Source organism: Labrus mixtus, chromosome 1 (genome assembly GCF_963584025.1).
Source record: "Labrus mixtus chromosome 1, fLabMix1.1, whole genome shotgun sequence".
NCBI classification, from domain to species: Eukaryota; Metazoa; Chordata; class Actinopteri; order Labriformes; family Labridae; genus Labrus; species Labrus mixtus.
This window is the reverse complement of record NC_083612.1, coordinates 24,203,655-24,214,284: the sequence shown is the minus strand read 5'-3', so window position 1 is coordinate 24,214,284 and position 10,630 is coordinate 24,203,655. Positions and strand designations below refer to the sequence as shown.

At 42.3% G+C, this 10,630-nt stretch overlaps 1 protein-coding gene across 2 annotated transcripts; it reads right to left on the bottom strand.

Annotated features, from left to right (window-relative positions):
* Window positions 1-633: 633 nt before the first annotated feature.
* Window positions 634-10,284, bottom strand: irx5a (iroquois homeobox 5a). 2 transcript variants are annotated; one of them, XM_061039143.1, is made up of 3 exons: window positions 9,548-10,284; window positions 8,256-8,661; window positions 634-7,630 (listed from the first exon to the last, which is right to left on the bottom strand). In XM_061039143.1, exons 1-3 carry the CDS (start codon window positions 9,803-9,805, stop codon window positions 6,921-6,923), a joined length of 1,374 nt encoding a protein of 457 aa, XP_060895126.1. In that variant the 5' UTR covers window positions 9,806-10,284; the 3' UTR covers window positions 634-6,920. The 2 variants fall into 2 exon arrangements, with proteins under 2 accessions (XP_060895126.1, XP_060895135.1); XM_061039152.1 differs by having other exon boundaries at window positions 9,563-10,279.
* Between the last annotated feature and the right edge of the window lie 346 nt (window positions 10,285-10,630).

Here is a 10,630-nt window from a genome sequence, read left to right as displayed (position 1 = left end):
TCCTGTCATTAAATTAGTCTTTTTGATGAAAAACCCAACAGCCACCTGCATTTACCAAAACCAGAGCAGCAAGTAGTGTGGTTCGTGTTTGAAGCGTTATTTTAGTTGCATCATTAGCAGACAGTATGTGGCTAAATTAGCATTGAGACAATGTCAAACACGGGGCTTCAGCTTCCTTCTCTCATTGTGTGGGACCAAGGGCCAATCTGGAGCAGAGAGTTGTGAATGAGTCCAGCAGTGGTGGCGTCTCCTCCTCGCCCCTCCTCATTAACGCTCTCTCGGCACACTGCTGAACTGAGTGTGGCTCAAAATAACTTTGGGAGGAGGAGACAAAAAAAAAAAATAAGGCAGTGCCCCGTTTGTCTCCATCTTTGGAACTGATCCAAATAGGTAAGTGCCCATTTGCATCCATCAGACTCCTCCAAACTCTGAGGAAAAACGGGAAAGCTCAGAGAAAACAAAATGGGTCAGCAGTGAGAAGGTCCATTTGTGGTGCAAGGTGTTTTGGAGAGACTAAAGTGTCCCAGAAGAACGGTGGATAATGGGTAATGTAACTGGCCTTGTATGTGTGGTTGCTTTTGTGTGTGTGTGTGTGTGTGTGTGTGTGTGTGTGTGTGTGTGTGTGTGTGTGTGTGTGTGCGTGTGCGTGTGTGTGTGTGTTAGAGCAGGCATTATAGCGGTCATTAGGACAGATATCTGTGTGGTAATGTGGAGCAGATGTTGTGAAGAAAGGGATCATTTAAAAAGGGCAAATGTAAATAAACAGTCCGGCAGCTCGGTGCCCCTCCCCCCTCCTCTTGGACCTTCTGAAGTCACTGAAAGAAAACAGTTCATCAATCTTCATCACAACCATTAATATTGTAATATTAGTAGGCCTTATCATGTGCCCTGTTTAATGTTTCACTTAAACCACACACTACTATATCATTACCGTTTAAGACAGTTACATCTAGAGAGATACTGACCCTGGTGTAGCCCAGTAAGAAGAGATCAATACAACATGCCTCTTATGTTGCGTTATATTACATTATATGTGATGGAATCTGCAAAGTAGGACGCTGCAATGTACGGGAAAAGTGAAGTGGTGTGGCGAAAACACAGGCGATAGTCAGTGTTTCAGTCGTGCGTGTGCTCACCTTGTGACTAGTAAAGAGGAGGAGCCTGGCCGGGACGCAGACAAGACCTGTACAGAGTCACAGGAAGAAGAACCTGGCGGTGTCTCCATCTCCTCACTGGATGCACACACTTACTGCTCTGTGGCTGTGCATACCTGCGGGGTTTGGCCAAGTGTAGAGGCCCTCCTGCACATGTGTGTGTTGACATCTGCGTGTGTCTATTTGTGTGTGTGTGTGTGTGTGTGTGTGTGTGTGTGTGTGTGTGTGTGTGTGCACGTCACCTCCTTCAGGGCAGGGCAGAAACCCCCAGTGTGGGCGCCAGTGAGCCCTTACATGGCCACTGAACACAGACCCTTTGCAGTCACAGGGTCAGAAGCTCACGCCACGCTGCTGTCAGAGCAGATTGGTCAATGAGCAGCCCCCTTTCAACCAGTCTGCTGCTTGCAGATAGGGCATGTGTGCATTTGTGTTATGCCATTTATATATTCAAATAATTCCACTTTTTTGAGATTTTTGAATAAAGTTATTAAATTCTAACCATGTGAAATATAAATATATTTGAATATTTATGATAGAATATCTATTTTTGTATTTCTATTTTGTCTAATAAACACATTATCATAATCCAAACATACCTGCACAGTCGTATTATGTTTAGCCACTGTAACTGAATCCCTTACTTCTCTCAACCTCTGGCCTCCTAGGACTTCATAGTTCATCACTCTAGTTAATGTTTTTCTCCCCCTTTTTTTCCTTCTTTTCATAGAAATGTTTTATTTATGTAGGGGGGGTTGCGCGGGGCACACTTAAACCATCTCACAGCTGAAAATTACACGTGTAATCTGTCCCAGAGGAACTGCACGGAGAAATAGAAAAACAGTGTGTGAAGTGCAAAAAAACAGTGGTAAATCACTCTCTGCCACCTTATCTGGGCCGCTTTATGCTGGGTTCAAGAGCGTTTTATAACTCTACTTAACATGAATGTTGGAGGTGCCAAACGCTTGAGACTCAGGTTACCTTGACATGAATTTTCAGGATTCCAAAGGTGTGTGTATGTTCACACTTGTCAGAGCCTCAATTGTTTGATACAACATTAAACTAAATGTGATTTATAAGATGCACTGCCCTAACTCAGTACCTGTGTACAGTCTCCACTATGTGCAGTCTAATCCACTAGTCCACTGTGCTCTCAGCCTCACTAAAGATTATTACTTATAATTCCTTATAATTCAAAAATGATGGAACTAAATTGTCTTATTTGTATGGCAGGTATGCATGAACTGCATAAATCAGAGCAAAAAAAAATAAAGGTGTGCTTTTATTAACACCCCTCAAATAAATATATGCATGCCATACTATTTCCTGTAAAAAAAAAAAGTTAAGTTGAAGGATGTTTTGAAAGAGAAAAAATAAAAAAAATCCACAAGAAGCGAATATCTCACGACTCCCTTTTCTGCTATAGTCACCCTCCTTTTATTCCAACCATCTTTTATATCACATTTGGCACCATCATGTAGTCCATGATAGCCTCTGTGAATAAGCTGTGCAGGTCAAGTGCAGCGAGGTGTCTTTTTACACATTTGAGCTGAATTCGAGCCCGACGTCGTGTAGAGGGGACGTTTTATCGGGGCGCTGTGTTTACACTAAGCACCGTAATACGCACAGTAATCGTGCAGTGATATTGGTAGTGTGTTCATCAACAGGTTCTGGTTTCAGCCTGAGATCTGACATACAGTAGCAGTCAGAGGCGTCCACAGAGCTGTCCGGTGGCAGGTGTCTAATCTGTTTGCTCCCAAGATTCTTCTGGAGTCTGCCCCTGCAGCAAATCTCCTGCCAATACTGAAATCTGAGGATTGGAGTTACAGCAGGTCCGATTAGTTGGCAGCCCATTTAAGGTGCGTAACCTCTATTTTAAAAAAAAAGAAAGAAAAAAAAAGCTGATTATAAGTTGAACTAAAAGTGTCGTTCTTTTATATTTGGACATACTAGACAACACAATAACACCTCTCCTATATATTGATGTTTTCTGTTAAACCTGCACACACTCCACTCCACATATTATTCCAGTAATAAAGAGATGTATACGAGGCCACAGCAGCCAGACTCAACTTCCCCTTCGTTTCATGTCACCGTTCCCAAAAGTGCAGAAAACAAACAGGAAACCACGGTTTACTCTTGTTATTCATTAGTCTTATATTAGCACTATTTTAAGTCTCTCTCATGGCACCAATACACTGAAGTACACACACGTTAATGGCGTGTCTACTTTTAGAGTAAATATGCAAACATAAAAGCAAAAAAAAAAAAAGGTGCAGTCTATTTTTGATGACAAACGTTTATCTGGTAGTTTTTTTGCCTTTCTCTTACACTAGGCCTCGGATCCATACACAAATCCATAAAGGCGTCAATGTATTCATTCGATAACAGGATGCATTTTATTTTTTTCAGGTTCCAGGTGTAGGTAATGTGTTATATTTGATGTTTTAAATGTTGTATATAGTTTATCAAGTTACAAGGACTAACCAGTTGCGGCCCTCAGACTCGATGTGAAGCTATGGCCATTTTTTCCAGCTTTGAAAAAACAAACAGTTTAATATAAATAATAACTTTAATGACAATAATAATAATAAGCGTTCCCCCCCCCTAACAAAAAGCCGGTATCTGCGTCTTTAAAACTCAAAGACAACATCGTGAAAGAGAAGGATACTGACGTTGTCCTCTTTTTTTTTCCTCCTCTGCTTCTTCTCCTGTCGGATTATTTTCCCCCCATTTTCACACGTGGGAACGGTTTCACCCCTACTTAGTATTCTCATATTGTAGCAATCCCAACAATGAACCGACACGCCATTCAAGCAGGAGGGGAAGCCAGGGACCGAGTTGTATAAAGTTGCAGAGCATCTCTCCTGTAGGCTACACAGCACGTCTCTGATGAAGAGCTGCACGTTCTCTCGCTCCGCTTCCTGCAGAAATCTGGGCTGTAATTGACTGTCTGTTATCACGAGCTGGAATAGAACAAGTAGGCTAATAAAGCGTTAAATATATACTTTTTAATTAGTGAGAGGGTTTTTTTTTCCTCAAACGCAGCTTAATAGTGAAGAGAGCTGAAATACGATGACAAAAGAGTGGTTCTCCCTCGATATATAAAAATCGAACCCCTTTGTTTTATTATAATAATAGGCTAGTAGGCTTATAATAATAATAATAACGAAGAATAAATAATAATAAATATACTACAGTGCAAATTAATTAATGCAAAATATCTTAATATCGAATGATATTTTGTATTTTCTTCTCCCACAAAATTATAAATATCTTTGAGTAATTAAAAAAAAGTACCCCCCCCCCCCACACACACACCCACACACTCACTTCGAATAGCCCATTTCAAGTTATTTCAATAGTGAGGAAGAAGTCAGACATCTTTAATCACGCCTGCTTCCTGTTTTGATTGAGCATGGCGGTTATGATCACCTTCCCAACTTTTCCCGTATAATTCTAAATCTAGGAAGGTAATATCATAACATAAAAGTATCAACCAGCTCTGCGTTTGGCTTGCAACATTGTTACCCCACATCCCTCCATTATACACAAACACACACATACACTCACAAACACGCGCGCACGCACGCACACGAGCCTGAAGAACCTACTTGCCATATAAACGTCACAGTATTTACCCATACTCACACAGACGATTTACAGCGTAGAAATAGTCCGTATATCGTCCCTGTGAAACATTCCTTCTTCAATCAATTCGAAGAAAAAACAACGCATTTTTCTAATAAAACTCTAACACTCTCTGAGGGGACATCGCATCGAGCACTCCAACCCCCCGGGGACCAGCAAAGAAAAAACATAATTATGCTATTTAGCCGGCTGATGTGTCGCAATCACTGCTCCAGCACACTCTGTCAGATTAAAATAGAGGGCCCGAATAGAGGACATTAAGGCTGAGGGAATTATAGAATCCTCAGGGGAGATCTCAATCTGGAGAAGGGGAAAGTAAACTATGGAGATTAATTGCAGCCATAAACAAGAGCATGCTGTCCCACTTCAGTGGAGGTCAACAATAACAACATTATTAATAATAATAATCATCGTAATAATAGAAGTATTAATAATAATCATTACAGTTAAAGCAAACGTTATAATTCACTACCATTAAAAAATGCACTGCTAATCCCACTGCCGAAACGAATAATAATTAAGATTTCATTTAATAAAATATGTCATTAAATAAAGAAATAAAAATAAAAGCAGGCCTGTGCTAAAAGGCTCAGTGGCCTTTGGCTGTTCAGATGAGACTAAAATGTCTTGAAATAAATGCAATATTTTTCTATATATTTCCCCTTTTTTAAATGCAATATCCTTCCAAGCTAAAACGTATAAAACAATAAATGAAAAAATAATTAAAAAAAATATATATCAAATAATAATGAAACAAAAAACACCGGTATGGTTTTTTGTATGCATAAGGTTTTTTTTTTCTCTGAATGACGGTCCTGACTCTAGTTCGTACCTTTTTTTTTTATCCACTTGTAAAAGTTGTTATAATCCTCATAATAACTGTGATCATTGTATGTGCCCCATTGGCTCCACTTCTCTTTAACTAGGCCATTTGATCAGGGATGGGTTTCCATGACGGATTAACAAAGAGTCCCCCCCTGAAATTAGGAGCAAGTGTGACACCTACCTGCAGAAGTTGGAAGAGTAAGAGGACAGAGAGAGGCTGCATGGCTACACCGACTACACACTGCACTGATATCTCTCTGACTATCTCTGCTGTGTGAACGGAGAGGGGGGGGGGGGGGGGGGGTGCTTTCCAAACACCACTGTTCCACATCTAACGCGCCATTAAAGAGACTCTACATTAATAGTATATAATAGGGCAGTATGTTCAAAATGCATGGTCGCGTCCCTTTTAACAGCTTTTCCACGCCTTTGGAAAATAGTAATGAGTTCTAAATTTGGCATAAAATCGAGCTCATTACCAGAGTTCACCACCTGATTGCTCTGCATAAAACAAGAAAGGTAATTGGGTTAAACGACTGCGACTCAGTGTTGTTATTATATCAGTATCCACTTCTGCAAACCTGCTCACGTTAAAGTAAAAAAATAAAAAAAGAGGAAGGCCTCTGTTGAATAGAGGGAAACAAATAAACCCATGTTAAACCAATGTATAAATAATTTGACCAATGTATCCAATATTTTACATTTTACAATTAAAACCTAGGAATATTTGCACCAACAAAAACTAAAACATTGTATTCTTTCGATATAAAACTATCCCCCTGCTGGATGTAGGCCTGTTCTTGTTTTTTTTCCCAGAGATCTCTCTTCACTCTTATTTTTAGAAGATGATTCCCACTGAAGCATCTGTCACGGTGAAAAGTTAAATTCATATTTCGTATGGATGAATTGGCCTTGGAGCCAATGAGACACATCATGACAGGCAATGCCAACATGCTCTCCCAAAAATAATCTTTGCACGAGTGTGTACATTTTTTTCCATAATTTACTTCAAAGATAGTGTGTTGTCCATTTTAAATACAAAAATGCTACATTAAATATACATGTTAGTCTTTCATACAAATAGACTCAGGCGGCTGCAGCGATTAAGACCATTCTCGTTACATTTTAGGATTAACCATTCAGAAATTAAAAATCTCAAGATAAGCATTTACTCAGAAAATAATGTTCTCAGAATTTTGCTTCATCATTGTTCATATGTTTCCTTTTTTTTTTTTTTAATGCAACCACAAAAAAATAAATAAAAGTCCGCGGTGAGTTGAAAATAGTCAGGTATTAAATGTTTGACATACCTTTCTTTAGTTCATAAGGGGAGTCTTTACAAAGATCTACCTGCGTTTGGCCTCTGACTTTCTGGCTCTCTCTTACCAAAGCCTCTGCTCTATTTAACACAGTCTGGTTTAATCCATTGAAATGTGCCGTGGAGCCCGTGGTCACCGAGCCGTGGTTACTGTGAAGATGTCCAAAAGTGCCCCCATAGTTCGTGTAGCCGGGGTAGAAAGGGGAGGTGTAGTACAGGGGCCGGGAGAGGACGGTGCTGTTGGGGAGCGGGCACTGAGGGGAGGACCGTGAAGGCGATGCGTTGTTGCCCAGTACTGCGCTCTGACCCAAACCGGGAAGAGCCTGTGGCGCGTCTCCGCTGCCTTTACACCTGTCTGAGGACGTGGCGATCTCCGCGAGGGACCAGAGTTTAGGTTTAGGGGCTGAGGGGGGCGAGTGGATAACAGAGGTCACGTTGCTGGTCACCGTACCCGTTGCCAGGCTCAAATCTGACGGCTTGTCTTGTTGCGCAACGATCTGGTTCCCTCGAGGCATCGCCGAGGGAGACGACGTGGTTGGTTTTGCGGAATCCGGCAGCAAGTCTGTAGTCCGCTCCTCCTGGTCTTTTAACTCCGAGTCGCTCAGAAGGGGATCTGTGTCTTTGCCATGGTTCTCCTCTTTAAATCTGTCACAGCCTATGTCCCCTGGGTTCAGCAGTTTATGATCTAAAGCACAAATAAAGAACAGAATTACGACCAAATAAGCGGAACATTCAAACGTAGATAAAACAGTAACATATGTGAGGCGGTGAAATCGGATATATAAAAATAATTAGGCTACTTATGCACGTTTCCCTTAGAAGCACTTATTGTGTGTGCAGTAAATCTCATCAGAAACACGTGTGCCAGCCTAAAAAAAGGTGGATGAACTCCTCTCCAAAATGATTACCCTAACTGTGCATGTGGTATGGTGGCTATTGATTTTAACAAATACATTTCCGGTATTTTATTTCGCAGTGATGATAAGCATTCAGCAACCGTTCAAATCCGTGATATAATTACCATACAAAGGCCATATTTTTTAGCGAGCAGCGGGCGCAGCACACCAGCTGTATCCTTATTATGCAGTTAAAGATAAATTGACTGCTAAACACTTTGCGTCACCAGCAATTTCAGCCCCTAAGAAGTCAAACGAGGGGAGTTCAAGGTGATTATTATTTAAAGCAATTGTCCCATTATAAATAATATACCACCATTAACCAGCAATCAATTTTGCACCCTGAATGGAAACGACTGCGATGAAAAATTGATGATTTTTTTTTTTTGCCTTTTATTTCCCTGCGCCACCGACCTGATTCTGTGTCTGTTGAGTCTCCCTTGTCTGTGGGTTTGTTTGGCTCGTCGTCGTCATTTTTCTCCAAATCAATATTCTCGTCCTCCTCCTCGTCCTCGCTCCTGTTCCGGGGAGTCCAGGTCATCTTGTTCTCCTTCTTTAGCCTCCTCCTGGCGTTGGCGAACCAAGTGGACACCTGGGTGAGGGTCATTTTGGTGATGATGGCCAGCATGATCTTCTCGCCCTTGGTGGGGTAGGGGTTTTTGCGGTGCTCGTTGAGCCAGGCCTTCAGGGTGGCTGTGGCGTCCCTTGTTGCGTTTTTACGGTAAGCTGGGTCACCATAAGGGTAGGTGCCCAAGGGTGCTGCGTAAGGGTGGTATCCTATCGAGCCAGCCATCCCCGTAGTGTGGTCATAGGGAGAGCCCTGGGACAAAAAGGGAAAAAAGGAAAAAAAAAGTGCGTAAAAGTTAATTCACAGTCGTTTTCCAAACTGCTTCAAAATAGTTTAACGGACATAAACATGGACACACACGCGCACACGTGCGTGCATGTGCGCGCACATAGACGCGTGCACACGCTCACACGCACGCACGCACACACACACACAACAGTTATGGATTTAATGAAGTAGTTCAAGTTTGAAGCAATTTCTATGAACTTTGTTTAAACTTGATTGGCGATATGAAATGTTTCATTGTCCTTTTAAAATTACTATTTACATAATTACAATATTCAGGGGCTATTTTACCTCCCCTTAAAATAGCACAATTTTCAAATATGATCACATATTAACATGACACACACCATTGGCCTATTATTTCACGTTTTGCTTCTTTTACTGAGTTACGTCTGTGCAGTAAAAAGGCCTGCATAGACACTCTGTTTAATTAGATCTTGTAGCCATTATTCACTCTCTAAATATACAGGAAAGTGAGAAACAATCCACATCTGTCTTTGTCAGGTGCTGCTGTATTTAAGTTTTAAAACTGGTGTAACAATTATCAGAAACAAATCCAACGACCGTAGCTGCCTTCACACGGCTCACTGTTGTGCGCCTATGAGCTTCGGTAAGGCTTTGCCCACACTTTCTCATAAAAACCACAATTTACCAAAGAACCATGTAATAGCACAGCACTCAGTTAAATTAGTTCTGTTTACACAACAACATGTTCACTGGACCTGACATTCTGTAATATATCCGTGCAGTGACGCACATTTCCCTCTTAATGACTTGGCACAGAAAGCACAGCGGGCACTGCTATAACGAGTTAATATCCTCGCTTTTAATTCCTCTTAGATTGAATAATCACCTTGAGTTTACTCACCACGTACGAGGTGAATGTGGCCGCTGCCGCCGCGTCCGCACTGTACGGTAAGTGGGAGTTGTACCCTGGCGAGGCGCTGGTGAACGCAGTAGATCCAGCATAGGGCGCAAAAGCAGATCCTGAAGAGGATCTCCCAAGTTCCTCGGTTCTGGGTCCCGATATGACGCTGGTGCTGTACGCAGGGCATGAATACAGGGCTAGAGAAGCGGACGGCTGGTACAAGTAGCCCTGAGGATACGCCATGCTGAAGCCCGGAGAGTGTGAGCCACTTAACTTGCGCACTTTCCCACCTTTATTTTCTCATGCGCTGCTGCCGGAGCTCATAGAGCCGTGTGTGTGTGTGCAGACCCGCTGCCTGTCCCCCCTTCTAAGTGTCAGTGCTGAAGGCAAAAAGTAAAAGCGATTAAATAAAGAGAGGGAAGGATGTCGGATGACTTTTTTTGGTTGTTGCCAGCCAGCCACTGCCCGTCGGATGTTTTGTCTCGTTTTGTTTTTCTCTTGCTCCCTTATGTGAGTTGCACCGTCGCTCTCATGCCCGCGCAGAAGTTTTTTTTTTACCCGTCGGACGGGGGCTTTGCTTGGGAAAATGTCCTGCCAAGATGCTAAGTTGAAAAATTGAGGATCCTGACGCCTATACGCTCCTCCTCTCGGGGTGTAGTCACCGAAGGAAAAGGCGAGCTTATGCTGGGTAACCACAGCCCTGCCCAAATCCATGCTCGCTCTCTCTCTCTCTCTCTCTCTCTCTCTCTCTCTCTCTCTCGCTCTCTCGCTCTCTCTCTCCCTATGTCCCCTTTCTCTCTCACTCGCTTTCTCTTTCTCCCTCACCCCCTCCCTCTCTCTCGCGTTAACTAACAATCCTCATTCTCTATTTCTCTATTTTTTTCCTCTTTAACAAGCCTCGTTGCAGTAAGTATCAAGTGCGCCTGGCAGCCCCCCTTTGGATGGCGACATCATGCGAGTCTGTCAACTCCCAACTCTTTTTTTTTTTTTTTTTTTTCTCAAATACGAAGCCGTCACTTTCACACTTGATCAATAACAAATCGGCTGTTGTGCCAGGATATGGGCTTG

Excerpts from the sequence above, each read along its gene's own strand:
- irx5a (XM_061039143.1), bottom strand. The coding sequence starts at position 9,805 with ATGGCGTATCCTCAGGGCTACTTGTACCAGCCGTCCGCTTCTCTAGCC. Across the intron at positions 8,662-9,547 it reads ACGTGGTGAGTAAACTCAAG|GGCTCTCCCTATGACCACAC; the intron begins GTGATTATTCAA and ends TTTTTGTCCCAG. Across the intron at positions 7,631-8,255 it reads CTCAACAGACACAGAATCAG|ATCATAAACTGCTGAACCCA; the intron begins GTCGGTGGCGCA and ends TTTGTGCTTTAG.